Source organism: Miscanthus floridulus, chromosome 3 (genome assembly GCF_019320115.1).
Source record: "Miscanthus floridulus cultivar M001 chromosome 3, ASM1932011v1, whole genome shotgun sequence".
NCBI lineage: Eukaryota > Viridiplantae > Streptophyta > Magnoliopsida > Poales > Poaceae > Miscanthus > Miscanthus floridulus.
The window spans coordinates 30,760,485-30,782,626 of record NC_089582.1 but is presented as its reverse complement, the minus strand read 5'-3'; the positions used below and the strand labels follow the sequence as shown (position 1 = coordinate 30,782,626).

General features: G+C 47.6%; 2 protein-coding genes across 2 annotated transcripts; both read right to left on the bottom strand.

The window, feature by feature from the left end:
- Positions 1-9,931: 9,931 nt before the first annotated feature.
- Positions 9,932-11,588, bottom strand: LOC136545372 (F-box protein At5g07610-like). Its single transcript, XM_066537394.1, has 2 exons — positions 11,451-11,588; positions 9,932-11,361 (listed from the first exon to the last, which is right to left on the bottom strand). Exon 2 carries the CDS (start codon positions 11,340-11,342, stop codon positions 10,161-10,163), a length of 1,182 nt encoding a protein of 393 aa, XP_066393491.1. The 5' UTR covers positions 11,343-11,361; positions 11,451-11,588; the 3' UTR covers positions 9,932-10,160.
- A 3,603-nt stretch (positions 11,589-15,191) lies between these two features.
- Positions 15,192-16,100, bottom strand: LOC136545371 (uncharacterized). Its single transcript, XM_066537393.1, has one exon. The coding sequence runs from the start codon at positions 15,982-15,984 to the stop codon at positions 15,361-15,363; it is 624 nt and encodes a 207-aa protein (XP_066393490.1). The 5' UTR covers positions 15,985-16,100; the 3' UTR covers positions 15,192-15,360.
- Positions 16,101-22,142: the final 6,042 nt, after the last annotated feature.

Below are 22,142 nucleotides of genomic sequence, written 5' to 3'. Positions count from 1 at the left end.
GTGTGCATTCAAATATAGGAAAAATAATAATTTTTGTACAATTAAAATAAATCTTAAGGATAGATACATGTTGATGCACTCATGCTGTAGCATTTTATTTATTGGGTTGAGTGGTTTTGATCCAAAACTCAAAATGATTCCAAAAACTATTTGAAAATGAAGTTGGAAAATTGTTTTGGAAAAAGAAAAGCCAATTCTTTGTCCCTCCCTCTCTTTCTCTCATTCGGCCTGCTGGCCCATCCCCCCCCCCCACCCCCGCCGGCCCGCTCGCTCGCCCACCTTCCCTTCCCCTTCTCCCCTTTCTCTTCATGGGCCGGCCCAACTCGGGCGAGCAACCGCTGCCGCCGCGCCCTCCCCTCCTTCTCTCCCCACTGACGCCCTGGGCCCGCATGTCGGCGCCGTCCTCTCCCTCCGTTCCCACTTCGCACGCGGACGCAGCCGCCAACGCCGCACCCACGTCGCGTCGTGGGAGCGCCCTCCCCGCGCCCCGACCTCTATAAAAGAAGCCGAGCCCGTCACCGCTCTCCTTGCTGCCTCCCCCGCTCCACTCTCGCATTCGCCCAAGCACGCGGAAGTCGCAACCGCAGCGCCGTGGTCCGCCGTCCTCCCTTCGTCTCCGCCTCCAATTTTCACCGTGGTGAGTTTCGTCGTGCTCTCTTCTCTCTCTCCCCGACCTTTTCCCATGGAAAATGGTGGCTAGTATGGCCATTTTCGAGTGCGCCGGCGAGCTCTCACCGCCGGCCATGGCCACCACCACGTCGGCCGTGTCCTCCGGCCGCGTTCTCGGCCTAGGCGAGATCGCCTTCACCTCCTCTCTCTCTCCTGGCGCCCTTGGTTCATCAAACCGTGCCCCAAAGGCCTTGTTTCCCGCTCGCCGACGACCTCCTCGCTGCAGGCCATGGTGCCCCGCCCTGCCGGAGCACTGTTCCGGCCGCCAGTTTTCCCCTCTCCCCCTTTCTCCTAATCTGAGCTGTCCATCCTTGATCCAATGGCCCATGATGGCCGATACCCCTTCGCGTGGCAGAATTGCTTAAGAGCCCCTCGGCTTTATTCTTTTTACACCCGTAGTCCTCGGCCAGATGAAAATCCTGATTTTTCTGATTTATTTAAATTCAAAAATAGTTCATTCTATTTACAGAAATGCCACTGCATTGTTTTGCTTATAAAATCATCGTTTTAGCTCCGAATAGACCCGTTCAAATTGCGTTAGGTTCGTAATTAAGTTCTCTACATGTTAATACCACTGTCAAACATGTTTGCAATATTTAAATTTTGAGGTTAGATTTAATTAAATAAATTGCTATAGGAAACCCCGTTTAATTCATAACTTTCGTGTTTTAGCTCCGTTTTCGTGAACTTCGCGTCTATGTGATCGTAGAGAGACGTAGATTCTTTTTAAGAACCTTTTTATCTTGTTTTTATGCCCTGGTGTACTGTTCTAATCCCATAATTGTTTGCTTTACATGAATGCCTTTGGAATGCTTGTATGTTGCTTTGTTGGTCGAGTTCAGACGGTGAAGAGAACGTTGGAGACCAAGAGTTCTTTGACGACCAGCAGGGGCAGCCCGAGTTCGTTGAGCAAGGCAAGTATAGCATGGGATCGACCTTGATGTCCCATTCACCATTTATTAATTTCTCATTTGCATGTGTCTAATTTTGATACCCGTAAGGACATCCTAGTGATTGAGTATCATGTTTCCTTGTCTCCTACGGGTTATATGCATATGGGTAGTTTGCTAGCGCTCAATGTAACTATACATGATCAACATAATGACTAATGGTTCTATAGAATAAAAAGGTAAAATTTGCTTTTAAACAACTAAATTATAGGGCGATGGAGCAAATGACTTTTGATCATGATGCTCTTGGCCCTCCATAAGGACTTATCTGTCGGTAAAAGCTGGGACTGACAGTGCAACCGTGAGGGTCACATGGCTCTGACTTTAGCTCAGTAATATGACATTTTCTAGCTTGTTAGAGGTTACCTTTATGGCGCAAAAGGGGCTTACCACGTTGGGTATAGGGCTGTCTCTGTTCCTATGTGTATAGCCGCGATGGAGGTGTGCCATAGGAAAGGGGGGTCCCTACATATGCCTGCCGAGGAAACCTAGCAGCCCTAACTTGATAGAGAAACCTATGAAATAGCTTCATAGTGTACCCCACCCGCTCACCTTGGCAGTGTTATGGGAGTAATTAACCCGGGCATATGGGAATCACGACTCACGGTGAAAGTGCACAACCTCTGCAGAGTGTTACAAACTGTTATAACAGCCGTGCTCACGGTCACGAGCGGCCCGGAAAACACACAGAATAAATGGTTACTTATTGTTGTTCATTTATGATGTTCTACGAAGATAATATGATTCAATTGTTTCTAATATCTGATCATGTGGGTTTAATTGGAGCTTAAGCATAACTTGATAATAGTTGATGATAAAATCTTGACTTACTAAAAGTGCTAACCGCAATAAACCAGAGTCACCCTTTTTGAGCTTTCATAACCCCATGTTATCTTGTTAAGTACGGGAAGTACTGACGCTTGTTTACTTTCAATATTGGATAAAAATCCCGGATGGGTAACAGATGTCAACGGATATGAGAAGTTTTCAGAGGACTTTTAGGCTTGTGGTCAACCAGTTGACCGTCCCTGTGTTGGAACTACCACGAGAGAGCTACCTTTTTATTTTCCGATGTGTTCTGTAAGACTATGTGATGTTATTAATCGTGATGTAAGATACACCGTGATGATACTTTTTGTAATTTGTCAACTTATGTGTGTGACTGATCCCTGGGCACACATGAGTTTTATGCATTCAATTTTATCCTTAAAATTGGGTGTGACAGGTGAGCGCCGCGCACACGGCAACCGTCGAGGGCAGGGCGAGGGCCGGTTCAGCGTGGAGCAGGAACCGCGCTCCGGGAGATGCGTCCAGATACGTCTCCAGCGGCGAGGAAGGACGCGGGTCCGCGTGGCGTCCTCGGCGGACGGGAGGTGGAGGACGAGAAGGATGAGGTCATCGGGGAGCGCGCTGAGGAGGTCGCCGACGCTGCCTTTGTCACCGGCGGCGGCAAGATCCTGGGTTGAAAGGCCCTCGCCGGCAGCGGCGTGGTCCGGGGCCGAAAGGGTTGGGGGCATGCGGTGGCTTACCCCGGATATGCCCAGCGCCGCCCGGAATTTCTCCCAAATGTCATGCATCGTCGATCCAACGCCGTCGCCGCCAGATCAACTCCACCTCGGTTGCATTAGATCTCTCCCAAGTCCCGGACCCAGCCTTGGTGATTTCTTAGCTGATCGCCGGCGAGAGCTGCCGTGGTGCAGCCAACTACGGAGAATTGGGGTTTTGGGACGGAGGACCGTCGTCACTCGCCACTAGTCATGGGCCGCGAGCGACCACTAGGCTGGGCTGTGCTGGGAAAAGCCCACTCCATTCTCCTGCATTGTTTATACTTAAACAATTGAAAGATGGGAAATATGTGATGGAATCTAGGCCGGTGAGGAGCACGGATTTGGGTGAACGGGAGCTGGGAATTCACCATGGATCATCCTTGAAAGATGGGAAAGATATGATGACATCTAGATCAGACGATCCACCCAATTCTATGCTAAATTCTATTTTCCTTCCCAGCTGTGACAAAAAATTTCAAATAATTACATTTGAACAAGTGTTAAGGGCTTTATCCCAAGAGGAATGGAAGGTAATTACAGTGGCATTTGCATTTCGATTCATGAACATTCACAGGCAATGTTACTTCCATTTCAACAGCACAGGAAGGAGGAATGGTACTCACTCCATTCCAAATTATAAGTCACTTTGATTTTTTTGGTACATCCATTTTGTTATGCATCTAGATATCTACCCTACTAATGCACCATCTTTTTTTTTCCTACGTCCACACAAGAAAACGACCCCCCGCTGAGATGTCCCCTCTAAGTCCACCCCAAAAAGTGTACCTAGGAAAACAACACATTTCAAACGAACCGTCCAGATGCACTCTAAGCCTTCTCTCTCCTTACTCATTACACAATCGAGGGCCTAGATTGAGTGTATCAAATCTCCTCATTCTCCCCCACACCCACGTCATGCAGCCCCCACCGAGTATTACGAACGCCACGCCGCCAAAAATCACGGAACTTCCCGGACACCGGCAGTAGGGGAAGGAAGGCATTTGCCGCTCCACGGTGCACGTCACTCAGCGCCGCAGTGGCGACCCACGGTGCGCGTCACTCAGTGGCCTCCTCTGCGTGCTGTCCGGAGGCACCGGCAGCCGCCATCTCCTCTCCAACACCGGCATCTTGATCCCTCTGACACTTTCTGCAGTGCATTCGGTCACCGGGGGGTGGATCTCATAGAGATGAGCGACAGGCCCCCTCGCCGGTGGGCGGATCTCACGAAGCAGTAAACGGGCGGCCTGCCTGGGGGGTGGAGGTTGTGGAGCGGACGCGGTGGCCGGCCAACTGGGTGGCGCCGCGCGTTGAGCGGCAACTAGCCCTGCCCAGGGCTTCTTCCTCTCTCACTATTTGTCCTCCCCTGAGGTCTGCAGGTTAGTCCGCCAACGCCGCTCCTCTGATTTCCAATCGTTCACAGATTGATGGGGAACTTCATGGCTTCCTGCGACATTAGTGGAAGCTTTGGCATCCAAGACCATAAGTTTCCATGGTATTATCTTGATTTTGCAAGTAATAATCTTTTGATTTACGGTTGTACCAGATCAGGCGACGGTGACCTTTCTCACTATTCAGATCGGAGCGTTGATCTTAGAGGGAGGACCTGGTTCCTGGTGAGCACAACACTGTGCAGATGCTTGCTTCAGTAGGTATTCTATTTCTTTTAGCTTGTTTGATTGATTCGTTGGGTTCATGATTAATTGGTCCTATTCTACCTGTCTGGTCTGCCCTTTCTGGTTGGATCACAAAAAATGACATTGTTAAGTAGGTGTCCTTAAGCTTTTCTCTTCATGAACTGTATTTCCACTGCTATGGCGCTATAGTTATTCCCAAAATTTACAATACCCTTCCTCACAAGTGTAAACTTACTCTTAATAATCAGGAAGCTTACAGTTTCTTAAAAGAAAACATGATCTAATACCTGTATATTAAACCATACCAGGGTTGTTATGATCCATTGTCATATCCTTTATATAATCCTGGAGGACAGACTGGTTGGAACAAATTTATGCCCTATACTGACGCACCTATCATCCCTGCTACTACTCCACGTGGCACAATGGCGGACACACCAACTTCTGTGCAAACATTAGAACATGACCCCACAGGTTTAGACAAATCCTTATATTAATTGAAATTTATATCTAACTAACTCATGTGCTACAGAGTTTCCCTAATAATTTTTCTTGCTACATAGATGATGCTGAAAATGTCGCTGACATACAACAAGGTGAAAACTTGGGTAGCCTGATGGAGGAAAATCAATCTGGAAAATATGTCACTGCTCGAGAATACTATTGTTTCTTAATGCAAGTTCGGCGGGGTCTTTTTAACATCCTGTTGTTTGGAGGACGACTATTCCAACAGTGGGCTGTTGACATGTATATAAAGATTGAGTCTATGAGGCTTGATTGGTATGCTAACCCAGCAAACCAGAAACTCATATGGGCGGGACTATATCAGGTGAGGCAAATGTTTTCTTTGTAAAATATGTCGTACACTACAACTAAAAAATGACTTTTTTATTATTATAATTATAAAAGTCGATCATTGATAATTGTGTTCATGTAGGGTCTGGTTGTCAAAGTAATGATCTGGATGCACATTTTATTTATTATTGGTTCATGAACCTTAAGAACAATCAAATGAACAAGAGCTAATCATTTCCAAAAGAGCTGGCTTTGGGCTTGCTATGTCATATTCTAAAAATCTAGACTTGATTCAGAAAAATAGAATAGTTAGATTTTGCGAAGCCATTTTATACATATGTAAAGTGTTCTCTAATTCTTTCTTATTAATAATATATTGAATCTGCAGGCACCGCCTTTTTTTTTTTTTGCGCTGATCCGAAGCCACTGTCAGACAAAAAAAGGTATGATTTACTTACATCTTTTATTTACACATTTCGTCAACCTGCAATTAACATCTCTATTTTTGCCACTGATCCCAAGCCTCAGCCGGCAAAGGAACAGACTTAAGTTCATAAGAACCGGTGTTCTACTGTCCAAGAGCAAAACTAATATTTTCTTTCTATCAGCTCAGCCCCACAGATACAACTACCACCTTCTTTGTCAACGATAACTGAACAAAGACAAATCTCAGTTCGAGAAACAATGCTTAGTTGCTTACTCATGTTTCACAGTCAAGTCTCCCTACTGTTGTTGCACCTACAAAGGTAACTGCTCGTATTTGTTTAGTTAATTTTTTGGTGTGTATAAAGAGATCTTGTAAATGATTGCCAAATCAAGCACAAACACCCTCGCCCCTCAAGTATGCTGTTCTCATTATCTTCATACTTCCTGTAAAACTGCTATCATGTCATGGAAATTGTAGTGTTCTAGCTAACAATGAATCCAAAATATATATTCTTCAAATCCAAAATAGACACTTGGTAAGGATAAACACAAACTTTCTTTTAGTGTACTTTGCTTTATACAACATTTTAGTACTATACGGAAATTTAGTAGCTAACCACTGCAATTTAATGTGGGCGCTATGCTATTATAATGATGTTTTACACCATATTTTTGAGCTTATTCCTATGGAAGTCCATGATTGGAAAAACTGTACGAAGTCTTTAAAAAACAGATTTGAAGTCTGGTATGGGGATGTGAGAAGTAGGAGAGAAATAGGAAGATGTTGTAAGGAGACGGACTCTGATGATGGTAACGCAAGCTGAACATACATGATTCGATCAGAGCTCAGCGAGTTGTTTGGTGTGGGATATGGAGATGTTAGCTCTTAACTTTACAAATGTTTATGTACTTCATACCACTTGAGTTTTTAATGTCATGTAGCCTATTGTATAGCAGCTTTAGAGCTTTGGAGTATGAGTCAAAATGAGGAGGAATAAAATTATGTTCGTTACAATAGAATACGATGATATTGTAATCTTATTATAGACACACATTCTCTTTTTTTATATACTTTTGAAAAATGTGATTTTATAAATAATAAAAAAAATTATTTGATTTAAAATTATGTGTAATGTGTTACCGTGTAAAACCAAAAAGGCGAGAGTGCCAAAGGTCAACATGTTCTATTTAAAGCTCGAAGGAATGAAAAGAAAAATACAAATTGTTTTGTGTGTGTGTGTCAAAAATCACTTATTTTCAATTACTACTCCCAAGCAAGAAGCATCTCTATTGTCTTTGTTTGCAGATATACTCCGACGATCTGTAGAATTTGGTGTGGTCACCGGTGGTTGTGTGTGGTATGATGCCCCATCAGATCCTGTGAAGCTTCTGATGCAGGACACAAGAGCACTCATGAATTTTTTCCCCCTTGGAGACTTATCGACGTGGTCCGTGGTCGACGTGGTCAGAGCTCGGCGGAGCCGCTCGGGACGTGGTCGACATGGCTGCTCGATCAGTTCGGTGGTCGACCACGAAGAACCGCTCCTTAACGCACACCCCGTCGGGGACCTAGTCCTGAAGTGGAAGACGAATCAGGCTGGTGTCCACAAACTCGCAACCCCATGGGAAGGACCCTTCATGATCAAGGAGGTCACACGCCCTACGTCTTACAGGTTAGCTCGCCTAGACGGCACAGACGTACCCAATTCCTGGCACATCGACAAGCTTAGGCGTTTCTATGCTTAGCTACTAAGATATGTACCCCTCTTGTACTTTTGAATTATTTCAATAAAGCTATTATGATTTCTCCGACCACTCTAATGTGTCACTTCGAAGTCTATTGTTATTCTATCTCTACCAGTTAAAACCGACCACCATTCTCGGGTTTTCAGAGTAGGCCGACCTCGGCTGGACATGTCCGAGGGCTTTTGCCTCCCCATGCGATGGAGCTAGGTACATGCCCTCCGACCACCGAACTGATCGAGCAGCCACGTCGACCACGTCCCGAGCGGCTCCGCCGAGCTCCGACCACGTCAACCACGGACCACGTCTCGAGCGGCTCCGCCGAGCTCCGACCACATCGACCACGGACCACGTCGACCACGTCCCGAGCGGCTCCGCCGAGCTCTGACCACCTCGACCACCAGACCACGTCGCAATGATGATTGCCACGAAGAACGGCGCTATGACAACCGCGACCACCGTCACAATAGGCCAAAAAGCACGAGGACTGGACAACTTTATCGCCATCGACTAGATTTCTATCCAAAGATAAGTACACTTCTAATATTTATATTTAATATAATTTTCATTACGACGTTTCTCCACAACGTCCTTGTCATGATTATTCTTCAAATAACGTTTGTCCATGTATACCATCTTAAATATAACATACAGCTATACTTGATGCAAATCATCGACCAGTCATGTTGACGCTCGATGTCTCCAGAAATGACCCTGTCTCCGGCTCCTCCCTACACGTACGTCTTCTGCATTAACTAATATCCATGACAAATTAGGCTACAATATAATAATTAGGTAAAGGTTAAACTACAAAATAACAAATTGGATGTTTTTATGATCATTCTCTAGATAAAACCGTTGCGTTAGCACGGGCATTATACTAGTAATAATAATATGTCTAGATGCATAGCAAAATGGATAAACCAAAAAAGTCAAAACGACTTATAATTTGGAACGGAGGGAGTATACATTTTCAAGCTGTGACCAGGGACCCAATCTAGAGCATCACCTAGCTCCTGGCAGTCGGAGTCGTGGATTATCATTAACACTGTCACACAATGTTTTCTTGGTTATTTTCAATCTGAATTGGAGACAGTTTCGAAGGTTTCAGAGTAGAAAGTTCTTGACAGGCTCCAGCAAGTTCTCGGTAATGACCTTGCTGAACTCAACAAATATGCTCAGTTATCTTCCAAGGAAGAACAAGCAACCAGCTGGAGTCAATTTACAGGTTTCAGCAAGGAGCTGACAGCTCCCTGACACAGGACATTTTTCAGAACTTCAGTACAGATTGAAATCTGAATCCCACTTGAAAAAAAAGAACATGCCATAAGTTGTCAAGAAAGCACAAGCTCAGCTATTTATTGATGCAAACAAAACAATTGACTATAGCTAACTGTTAACAGTTTTTCTCAGGGTTTCATGACATGTAGAAATAGGCAAATAGCTCTCTCAGCATCAGGTAGGTCTATCACTGCACTTCTCTTGGAGAGAACTAACTTTTGGACCAAATAGGGAATGTAACATGCATATAAGTTGCCATGAAAGCACAAGCTGAACTATTGACTGATGCAAAGAAAACAATTGGCTATAGCTAACTGTTATACAGTTTTTCTCAGGGTTTCAGGAAACGTAGAAATAGGCAAATTGATGTCTTTCTGCATCAGGTTGGTCCAATAATGTAATTCTCTTGGAGAGAACTAACTTTTGGACCTGACAACCAGTATACAATTCATCCAGGCAGATCCGGTTGGATCACTCTTAGTTGCTAAGGCCTCTAGCAACACTGCAACTGATGTCCTATTAGGAAGATAAGATGTGGCATGTCTATATGACAGTTAATTGCACACATATTACATTTAAAACTGTATAAGTTTCCTCCAAAGATATTATCTGTCCAGCACATCTGTTTTTTTTTTTTCTGTAGAATAAATAAGACTTTTGGGTTCTAAACTTTTGATGTAACCGAAAGCCTTCAATTTGAAGCTGTTCCATACACGCAACATTAGTAAAATATTGAAGATAATTTTTATTTGACTGACATAAATAAACACACGACCAAACAAACTAAATTCACAGTAAATAATTACTCATTAATACAGCCATGAAAAAAAACATGCTAATCATAAAACTTATCACCAAAAATCAAAATTGTTCAACTAGTGCAACATCATTCATTAATATAACTAGCATCCATAAAGGTACACTATATAAATGTCTCAACAGGCTTGCGGTACTAATTAGATCTAAAGCATGAGAAGGCATACATCCAATGTCTCAACAAGCTTGCAGTACTAATTAAAAAGGCATACATCCAAGCAGAAGCAAAACATTTCACCTGAGTCTACTGGAATTTAACCAAGCTACTAGCTCATACTTAGAGCACACACTTTCAGTGCTTATTTGTGAGAGCCAGTGATTTTGAGAAATAGGGAATGTAACAAAAAAAATTCAGATCGGAATTTGCGATCTTCAAAAGTGGCAACAACACTCACTAAATTACGATCCATGTCGTCTGCTATCAGCTCATAGCTCAACTGATGGAAAATGAAAAGCACATTACAATCTTTATGAATGTCAACCACTTGAAAATCTGGTCCGACTCCTGTTTCTCCAAAGACAACCAAAGAGTTCACAGTGTTCTTCAACACCCATTCCTGTGTATCATAATCCTGAAGAACCCAAGTGGATAGTTTGTCAGTCTTATTATCAGCAAACTCTTGAGTCACGCAATGTAGGTGCCCTTGGGATTGACCTAAATAACAAACAAAGGCGTGACCGGGCCTCCCATCAGCTATACCCGGCATAGTGATCATCCTTCTTGCCTTCCCTTGTACATCTACAGCAAGCACGTGCTGTCTATCTGAGCTCCAAACTATCAAGTGTAGGAAGCCATTAACAAAGGCACACTGATGGCCGATAGCGACTAGTGTAAACTGATGATGCCACCCTCCCAACTGTCCTTGCTCTTTTTGTAAATCAATTTGATTTTGACTCCAGGTCCTAGTTTCAGACGAGTAAACATGCAACGACACTACATCCTCGTAGACATTGGGCCTCTGAAACTGGACCAAGTGAAAGTGAGAGGATACGGCCGGATCGAAAGCCAAATAGGTGTGGCTTAACGCTGCACAAGAGCTGCAGGCTAACCATTGCTCTGTGGTCGGGTTGCACACGATATAGCTACCCACAGATAGGTGAGACGGCTCCTGACAGTGCCCGAAAAGGATAAGCCTGTTGCAGGAATTCAAGATCTTGATCCTAGTCATTTCGGTCAGGAAGGAGAAGAAAGGGTCGATGTCCAGAGGCACGGATCTCACTGTCAGGTCGATGAAACTGAAACTGATACGGTCCAATTCATCATCGTCCTCGGAGATCACGAACGTCTGGACGAACAGTCCTTGCATGGGTTGGCGGAGCTTCTTTCGGTTGTCAGGGTCGGCAATGAGGTCGCGCCAGGCCTTGGAGACGCACTTGAAGTGGCAGACGGACTTGGCAGGGACACGAGAGAGGATCTCCACCAGGGGGTCGTCAGGGAGGCCGGGCACCACGCCGGCGCTCTTCTGGGAGCAGCCCTCCATGCCTCCCTCCGAGAGCAATCTGTGTGAAAAGCAGGGACCAAGCGAGATGGAGGTGTGAGGGGATGCGAGGGGGAAAATGCAGCAATGGGGAGGCAAATGGGGGCTTACTAGACACCGGAGATGGCCGTGGTCGACGACGCCGGCGCAGGGCGACGCCGAGGCCGGAGACGATTCGAATGGGGATTTGTGGATTTCTAAACCCTAAAACTGGCCGCATTGTGGGGAACCGGGGACGGTGTGGCTGGCAATGGGTGTGGCCGGAAGGAGCAAATGAGCTCTGTGGGAGGAGTTTGGGCTTCACGTAAAAGGAAAAGTCCAAATTACCTCACTCAACTTTCACGAAAGTCCGCTTTTCCTCTCTGAACTCCAAAATCGGACAAAACACCTCCATCAACTTTTAAAACCATTCATCTTACCACCCTGGCCCGGTTATAAGTGGTTTTGAACGCGGTTTTGTCTTTTTCTTTTCTATTTATTTTGGCTGAAACTTTGAAAAATCATAGTAAATCACAGAAAAATCATAAAATGAAAAATCCAATTTTGTTGGACTCCATATGAGTAAATCTACACAGTGCTTTAGTACAAAGTTTTTATTATAGCTTTAAATCTATGCTTTCCTGTAATTAAATGGAATAATTTATAGCTGCAGTTTCTATGGTCAAATTGTGGTACATTTTTTATGGTGGGCTAATTATTATACGCTTAAACTATAGTAAAAATTTCATACTCATTGGATCATGTATAACTTAGTTATAGATTTTATTTAGGTAGAAACTATGAACGCCGCATGTGGATGAGGTCCAAAGTACCCCCATGATGCAGATGACAAAGCTCTCCCTACCATAGTCACATAAAACGGGTTCACCACCATCGACCCTCGACCCAGGTTCGTCGACCCCGACCCGAGTTCACGGGTTCATTTTCGACCCGAAGTGTAAAAATCTCTTACCACATTCCATGACCCCATACCTCGATCTCATCGACCCCGAAACTTTGTGACTATGCTCCCTACTGGACATTCAGAGAAATGAAGTGGATGAGAGCAGGAGAAGGAACGCAAAGGATACAGGTGACAAAGCTCTCTCTACTGGACATTCAGAGAAATGAAGTGGTTGAGAGCAGAAGGAAGGCAAAGTACATGTAGCATTTTTTGCATGGTAAGCTAAACAGTGAGCTTAGGAATTATGCTGCCTATCTATCTTGTAGACATATAATATACTCCATAGTTGTGTCTTTTGAAAAGGAAACAGGATTTCCTTTTGGTGTTAGCCAGTTGCAGCAATGAGTTTGTACCGTGTAGAGAAAAGAGAGTTACAAAAAAAAATCACAAAATTATATATGACAACCACAAATAGTACATAATCGATGAATTTAGCTTCTTAGGGTTTCAACAGAGCTTTTAGTGTGGCACCATGAGAAGTACCATCGGCTTTAGTACTAACCCTGTGTAAAGCATACCATTAGTTTATTATCTGATGCCAGCAAGCAAAATATGCACCGGCACATAATTAGGACCCAAAGTACTCCTGCAACTTTTCATTGTACTTTTTGGAGTAACAGATAGCTGCTAGAGTATATGCATACACTATATCATCTCGAAATAAAACATGAAGCCAATTACAAAACCTAACTCCAGAAGTATCACCATTGGTCAAGCAATTAGTGCACCAAATAAAAATATTCACCACGTTCCATGCAACCAAAGTATTCGGTAGCTGATAAAGTGAAGAATACCTTAATGGCTCCACGTATATCCAGAAACGGCCTTCTTATACTAGTAGAAATCTTAAGGAAATGGAACACACAAAGAGCCAATAGCATGCCCACATGTTAGTAGGACCAGGTGTAATTTTTTAACCGGCAGCGAAGTCAGGGTTTCCATCCCGTATTGGGAGTAAATCATCTTCTGCAAATTCATAAAAGGCAACAAGAAAATTTCATATGCAGCAAGAAATAAAGCAGCTTTCCAGAATAGCTGATTTTCTCACAAGGGATAGCTGTTACAAAATGTTGCAGAACTACTTCAGACTTGTTCTGCTGAGTAATGGCACAGAAGATCTCTCTAGTAAAGAATCACAATTTTTTTTCACAACATAACTGAATTTCATTACCGTGAAGCAACAAAATTACAAGTGTTCGGTTTGAGCCTACATTGACACGGAGAAACAGTAGCAAAAGCCTCTGAACACACAGGGTTTAGCTGGCTCAGCAAACTTCCCAAAGCAGACCTACTTATAAAGCTAGTAAAGAGTCACAAACTACTTGAGAACTACACACTCGGACTGTTTGGGCCTTAACTGAGTTGAATAATCCCACTACCCTCCACTCTTGAATTCATGTCCTTGACCAAATATTACAACTATAACAGCTCATCTACACGAACAACTGATAAAAGGCGCCAAGGCGGTTGAAGTAATGCAATCATCTGATATGGTACAAGGTACATTAAATTTTATGAAAAAGGAAAACTAAACCATCAACAGGATTTGATTTAAATGAATAACCTCAACTATCCTGCTTCCTGCGAATTGGAGACTTCAGAAAAACAAGTCGAGCAAGAAATTTATATAAGAAATGGGGTGTGCCTAAAAGCTGTAATTTGTACTGTGGTCATACATGAGGATCGTGTTTGAAATGATGATATAAGTTAGTAGGGGTTGCACCAATTGAAGAAAACCTTGTCCATCATCGAAATGGCATATAGCACAAACGCCTCTACAGTCACTGGTGCATAGAAGAATACTAAGGCATGCCAAAATAATGTAAAGAGAGGCAGGCTTCAACCTCTACCAAAATCTAACATAAGATAATTGACAGAATATCCCCTAAAATATTATCCATGAATAGGAACACATGGAAATTTTACCATTATAAGTATTACTTATACCTCCTCCTTGTACCAACATCAATACAATCTTCTCAACTACTGATCATGATAAGACAGGATATAAGAGTAATTTGGCAATCTTCTCAACTACTGATCCTGAATTCCTGATAAAGACTTTATTTATTGACAGGGCAGTGGAATTATACATTTTTTATTTTCTCTGTTCTATAAATTAGTTAAAGAATGTAAGTGCCTTGCAGATTCAGTCCATTTGGCTTGAGGTGGGATCCAAAAACCCCAATTCATTTGTTAGCAATATGAAATAGTTAAATGCGTGTATACATCCGATGCTTGAATGCATGCCCATATATGGCAAGTGTTACAAAAGTAAGCATAACAATACATGTGATACATGTGATGCTTGTACAATTGTACCTACAACTGAAGGTCCATTCACTAGTCATTTTATTGAATAGTCAGTTGCTTGACTACATTTACATTAAGATCTAGCAATCCGCACTACTACAAAGTAGTTTTTGTTACAAACTTGCAGTTACTGGAAGGTTGTACTCAGCAATATTTAAGTAAAGAAAACTTTGAAATCCATGATAACGGGCATATACTCACAATTGGATAGAAGATCGTAATGTGAAGATCAGGGATCTTCTTAAAGCGCTGCAATAACTTCACAATGCCCCAATTGTACTGATGTTCAGTCAATCCATACCATGCACCTGCAAAGGAGGAGGTCGCCAGTACCCGTAGCTGTGCCAGCTCACCCAGCTGGACCCACCTCGGATCATATTCATCAAGCCACCCAAACCTTTCCAGAACCGGAGCAGTGATGTCAGCCACTGGAGCAGTGATGCCAGCCACTGGTTGCCTCTTGAAGAAGCAATTAAAGATATGCAGATCTCTCAGCATTGGCGACACAACGGTGAGCTGCTGTAACCCTTTCAGGTTATGCAAAATCATACTGACGAGAGACTCTGAACAGAGACCAAGATTGGGCACCCCTTGAACGTCGAAGAGATGGAGTAGTCGCAATGAAGGGCAACGGGCTGACAACAAGGTGCCGCCGATGTCCAAGGCGCCTTGGAACCGGACGTGGCTCAGAACTAGACCAGTGAGCTTCCTGAACACGCCCGATGGTGGAAGTGCCAGGTGAAGGTAACCTAAGTCGAGGAAAAGCTATACGGCCCTGTCGAAGAAGGGCAGCTCAATGACTTCCCTTACCAGGGCCTTCTTTCGTTCCTCAGGTTCCTCGTTGCGGAAAAAGAACACGTTGGTGAGGCGGGGCGCGGCGAGGCGGAGTACCGCGGCCGTGTCCGCAGGGTCGGCGTCGTTGGCGACGACGCTCAGCATCCACAGCGAGGGCGCCGAGTGTTGGGCAAGCGCCGCGCGCGCGGAGGCAGGCGAGGGCACAGCGCGGGCTGGATCGGCGGGGACCGGCGAACGCATCGCTGGGAGATGCGCCAAGAGGCGGCGCCAGCGATGAGAGCGGACCCTGGCCCGCGCAGCGGAAGTGGGCGAGGGCAGCGCGAGTGCCAGTTCGGCGGGGAGCGGAAACCACAGCACCGGGAGCTGCCCCCAGAGGCGGCGCCAGTGGCGGGAGAGGACGCTGGTCCGCGCGGCGGCGGCGACGGACCCGAGGCGGCTGAGGATGAAGAGGAGGACGTCGTCTGGTAGCGCGCTGAGGAGGTCCTCCTCCCCCTCGCCGCCGGTGAGATCCGGGGGAGGGAGGGTTGGGGGCGATCGGCGGTTGCCCCCGGAGATGCAGAGCGCCGCCCGGAATTCCTCCCAAATGTCACACATCGTCGATTGAATTCCTCCCAAATGTCACACATCGTCGATTCAACGCCACCGCCTCGAGACCACCTCCACCTCGGTTGTGTTGGATCTCTCTCCCGGGGTTCGAGATTACTGTGTTCGTCGCCGACGAATATCGGGGGGGGGGGGGGGGGGGGGGGGGGGGTTGGTTTTGGACGGAGGTAGATAGGCAAGCTAGTTTGCCACCAGTACACACGAGAGCTCAGAGAGTATTTCTCGTCGGGGGGAAAAAAGAGAGCTCATTTCCAGGCCGGGCTGTGCCGGAAAAAGGCCAGATCATTTTGGTGTAAAACTCGCCTGGTCCAACTTATTAATGGCTATGTTTAGAACTTTTTAGCGAATAAACAGTTTTTCGAGAACACGACGTGTATTTTATTAAGAAGTTAAAATACCGAAAGAATACATGATTATGAGAGAACTCATAACGCAGGTTATAAAACCACAGAGCCGGTGGTTATAAGAACATAAAACACGAGAGAAAGAAAGAAACGCGGCAAGGAGGGGGCCCTCCGCCACAACCTAACTGACTGGACCTACAAGGAAAACAACATCGTCAAGCCTACCAACAAGGGAGATGAAGTCGCGGTGTTAAAACATCCACCGAGAAGAGACGACTGTGGCACCAAAGTATCCGCCAAACCGCGGCGGCAAAACATCTGCCAGGGACAACGCGGCAAAGTATCCACAGGAAGGTAGCGACTTTGGCGGCAAAGTATCCACCCAGAGGAGCGCAAGCGGCCAAGTATCCGCTGCGAAGAACCATACGACTGCGGTGACACCAACATCCAAGCTGGACAGACCAAGAAGGGAATGACATCCAACAAAGCCACCAAGAAGGGAATGACATCCACAGACACCAACAACGTTGAACAGAGCGCAAGAGAGGGACTTTCGTCCCATAACCGTCCCAATGACTTGCGTGACGAACAATTCTTGGACGACGCCTTCAAAAAAGGTTGGATGGCACCGCACCACCGCTGTTGGCCCGAAGAGATAAGCAGGGCAGAGTTTTCACCCAAGAGTTGTTCAACCACTGGCCGTTGGGGCGCGACGTAGCCGGCCGCAGGCACCCTCGAAGCCGAAAATGGAGCAAGCCGCCAAGCACCCGTAGGCAGCCACTGCCCCAGCAGCCCCTGCTACGGCCAACCCGAACTAGCCGTAGCCACCACAAGGAACGCATAGCCGCCCATGGCCCCGCCAGATCCAACTCGGACTAGCCGCTCACCGTCGTCAACCTGGAGAGGCGGCACCTGTGGCCACCACGGGGTGGCTGGCGCTACCAGCTGCTAGCCTACCGCAGCGCCCAACAGGCAGCTGCCGACCCTAGGCAAGCACCCTGGCCGTGGGCAGCCACCGCCTCGGCCGTGGCCATCCCGTCCAGCGCCGTCAAGGAGCCAGATCCGACTGGCCAGCCGCTAAACGAAGCAGAGGCGCGTGGCCCCCGCACCGCCTCAGGCTCTCGAACAACACCACCGTCGGACGCCTTCGAGGAAGGGGGTGACGGTGTGTCGGGCATGGCCCGCAAAACGGTAGATCATGCCCTAGGGAGACCGGATCCAGCCGGGCGCCGACGCTCGTCACCAGAGAAGAGGGTGCGGGGGTGGTGGAGGAGGAGCAACGGGGAGAGAGGGGAGGTGCGGACGAGCCCCTTTTTACAGGGCCACCACTGCATGCCTGAGGGCGGCGACAATGGCCGGAGGGGAGGCGCGGAGGGGGCAGCTGAGGCGCCGACGGCAAGGTTGCCCCCGAGTCGCCCATGGGGTGGGCGCTCGTGGAAGGGAAGGCTTTACCGAAGGCCTTGTGCACTATGGGGTAGAACAAATTTAGGAGCACATTTGCTGAGTTTTTTTTCAGTGATTTCAAGACCTGTGGAGCAGAAAATCAAGGGAAGCAAACCTAATATAATGGTCTGCTGCAATCACACTATAACATCGATAAGAATAAGATCATCCACAGCCAAACTGAGTCATGAATAACCACAGCAAGATCGCACCTGTTGATAGTTGCTTACTTGCTGCGCCGCAACAGCCCTGCAAGGTTTCTTAAACTAGCTTCATTTCCATGCTATATTATGGAAAATGCCATACGTATTATGCTACAAAAAAGGTTTTCGTGCTCCTGAACCCAACTTAAGAGTCCCTCAGTTGTACCTACACTGTTGAAATTCTAAAACAAATCTATTATTTTGTGTTGCTCATTCTCACATCTCATTGCTTATTTATATGCAGCCAATCTAGTACACTTCTCTGTTCTGTTTCTGGAATATAGAAACCAGCTGGAAATCATCTTCTAACGAATAGTCTGGGTAAAATCTTGTTTCATTCAGAAAGAGTCCCATGACAACTCTTCAGTGCAACACAGTATCCATACAAACATCCTAGAGGAGTAGCCGTGTAGCTCCAGAATTCACGAATCGATAAGTTCCATTTGAAGCTCTTTAACAAAAGTTAATCCCTGATTACTTTACTAAGGCTAAATTAGCAGACGCGCTCACAGCCTAAACAAGGCACACCAGGTTAGTAGCAATTAGTGCATGTCATAGGGAAGCTTTGTTTTATCATTCTTGCATAAGACTGGCCATTGGTCACTAGCAACACTTGAGCAGAGGTAAAGCAGTTGGATACCCACTAAGCTACAGCCATGGCTCCTACTCAGCAAGACACGTCCCTTTAAGCTACCCTAGCCTCTGGTACCTTGTCCTTCACCGCATCACAATATAGGTAAAACTCCATGCAAGTCTCTGGCCTAAAGAGGTCTGTTAGATAATCTATTGTTTTTTTGTCTGAACACATAGCAAGGGAAGACGGTGCCGAAAAGGCTCCCTGCTGTGGTACTGTAGCGTTGTAGAGGCAGAAGTCGAACTGCTCATCTGCCGACTGTAGCAACATGCAGGGACAGTGGCAGAAGTTAGTCCCGCTGTGTTATCTAGTAACTGTAGCAGCATAACAGCTGTACTAGGACTAGATATGATAGAGTTGTATAAATAGTTTGCCACGGCAACCCAGTAAAGAGAGTTCAGATTTGCCATCTCCTATACAGGGCTACGGCCAACGCTGGTGCTTGTACTGTGTGTATGCTCTGTTCTCTCTCTTCTTCTACCTTAGCCATAGTGTGTGGTCGGACAACGCTTGTTCGTGGTCGGCATAGCTAGTGGGTGCTCGGCAACACTAGCGGGTGCTCGACAAGACTGGTGAGTGGTCAACTCACCTAAGCCGGTGATCCTGTGGGCTAACAAGTGGTATCGGAGTCGTACAAGCGCCGTCGCCAGACTAACCGCTGGCGATGACGAACGGTTCGAAGATGAGCGAACGCAGTGGCACTGCTGTGGCTGCCCAGCCATGACCAGAGGTCGTTGTTCGCACGGTGCGGGAGGTCAGCGGCACCAGTTGGCCGACACTGACTCGCACCAACTATGGAGAGTAGTCGGTGACCATGAAAGTCAAGCTCAGAGCCCGACGGCTCTGGAATGCTGTTGACAAGGGCACCGACAATGAGAAAGATGACATGTCAGCGTTGGAGGCTATCCTCGCTGCTGTACCGGCGAAGTATAGGGAGCCGTTAGGAGCGAAGAGCTCTGCTAAGGAGGCGTGGGAGGCTATTGCGGCGATGCTCGTCGGTTCCAACCGCGCAAAGAAGGCGACGACCCAGCTTCTGAAGCAGGAGTACGCCAACCTCAAGTTCAAGGATGGTGAAACGATGGAGGACTTCCCCCTCCACCTGCAGACGCTCATCAGCAAGCTGAAGAGCCACGGCATCACCATCGATGAAGAGGAGGCGGTCTCCAAGTACCTCCACTTCGTGCCGGCAAAGTACATCCAGATCGCTCTCTCCATAGAGACGATGCTGGACTTGTCCATCCTCACCATTGAGGATGTGACAGGCCATCTGCGGGCGGTGAACGAGCGCCTGGAGCAGGCGACAGCAACGAAGAACAGTAGCAAACTGCTGCTGACAGAAGAGGAGTGGGCTGCTCGGAGGAACTTCGGGAAGGTAGCCTCCTCCAGCCGCGGTGGCGATGGCAAGCGCCACAGCAAGGCTTCTTCGGAGAAGAAGAAGCAGGTCCACCCCAACGCCTGCCGGTGCTGCGGGAAGACAGGCCATTGGGCACGAGAGTGCCCAAATCGCAAGCAGGAGAAGAAGGTTGTGGCTCATCTGGCGCAAGCTGATGATGAGGATGAGGCCACTATCCTGATGGCGACGTTCTGTGTACTGCACGACGTCGAGGCCAAGGAGAAGGAAGAGGCGACGACGGTGGAAAGACCTGGAAAGGCCTTGAAGGCTGTCAACGAACCACGCGCCCAAGTCCACCTCAGACTTGTGGGCGCCGACCAGGAGCAGCGATGGTACCTAGACTCTGGCGCCAGCAACCACATGACGAGCTCCAAGGCATCCTTCTCCGAGCTCGACGATGATGTTACCGGTATGGTGAAGTTTGGTGATGGCTCAAGGGTGGCAATCCAAGGGCGCGGCACCATCATCTTCAGGTGCGGGGAGCACCGTGCACTAACGGATGTATATTACATCCTGCAGCTGCGTTCCAGCATCATCAGCATTAGTCAGCTAGATGAGCGCGGTAGTGAGGTACTAATCAAGGACGGAGTCTTTAGGATCAGGGACCGAGAGCAGCGACTTCTCGCCAAGGTGAAGAGGTCCCTGAGCCGATTGTACCTACTCGACCTGAAGGTAGAGTAGCCGATGTGCTTGGCGGCGGGCACACCAAGGAACCGTGGATGTGGCATACCCGGTTCGGACATCTCAGCTTCGACACACTTGGTCGTCTAGAAAAGATGGTCTGAGGGCTACCCCACATCAAGCACGGAGGCGAGCTGTGTGACAGCTGCCTGGCCGGGAAGCAGAGGAGGCTATCGTTCCCAAAGGCATGCCGGCAAGGTTCTGGGGTGAAGCGGTGACCACGGCGGTGTTCATCCTCAACCGTGCTCTGACCAAAGCCCTGACAGGCAAGATGCCATTCGAAGCTTGGTATGGGCGCAAGCTGAGCGTGTCCTTCCTCCGGACATTTGGCTGCATCCGCCATGTCAGGAAGACGAAGCCGAACCTCACCAAGCTGGAGCCTGGAGGATAGGAGCACACCGATGGTGTTCCTGGGCTACACAGAAGGTACCAAGGCGTACCGGCTCTATGACCCATGCGAAGACAAGGTACTTGTCTCGCGCGACGTCGTGTTCGACGAGAAGGCGGCTTGGGACTGGAACAGTCCGAGCACGGGGGAAGCGGGCGGCTTCACCAGCACCTTTGTCGTCAAGCACCTAGTTATCCATGGTGGTGGAGACGCTGGGGAAGATGTGCCAAGCACTCCGGGAGGAGTGCTGAGCACTCCAGCGGCAGAGCCGAGCACTCCTGGAGGGATGTCGAGCATGCCAGGAGTGGTGCTGGGAGGTTCTGCAGTGGTGGCGACCAGTCTAGGATGGGTACCGAGCACTCCCGTAATGGAGCCAAGAGGTCTTGCAGTGGTGCTGACCACTCCAAGACTGAGGCTGAGCACTCCTACAGTGGTGCCGAGCACTACAGGAGTAGTGATGAGTTGTCCAAAAGTAGTGCCGAGCACTGCAACTAGGGTGTCGAGCACTCCAAGTGTTGTGCCGAGCACTCTGGCAGACATAGGGAACTCCATCGACGCCGATCGAGTTTGCCTCACCCCCAAGTGACATCACTGAGTTCATAGATGCCTTCCACGAAGGTGAGGAGGTGCGGTTCCGCTGGCTGGATGACATCGGCGGTGGCACAGGGCCCTCAGGCCTGGCGGGTAGGCTGCTTAATGACCTAGAGCTACTGCTCGTCAGTGCAGAGGAACCACCCATGTTCGCACTGGCCGAGCGCGATGGAAACTGGCGACGGGCGATGCTGGAGGAGATGAAGGCGATCGAGGAAAACGAGACTTGGGAGCTCGTTGATCCACCTCTAGGATGACGTCCGATCAGCCTGAAGTGGGTGTACAAGGTCAAGCGGGACGAGCTCGGCGCCATTGTCAAGCACAAGGCACGTCTCATCGCCCAGGGCTTTGTTCAGCGTGAGGGCATAGACTTCAAGGAAGTCTTTGCGCCAGTAGCGCACATGGAGTCTGTCCGTTTGCTACTAGCTTTGGCAGCAGCAAAGGACTGGCGCGTCCATCACTTGGACGTTAA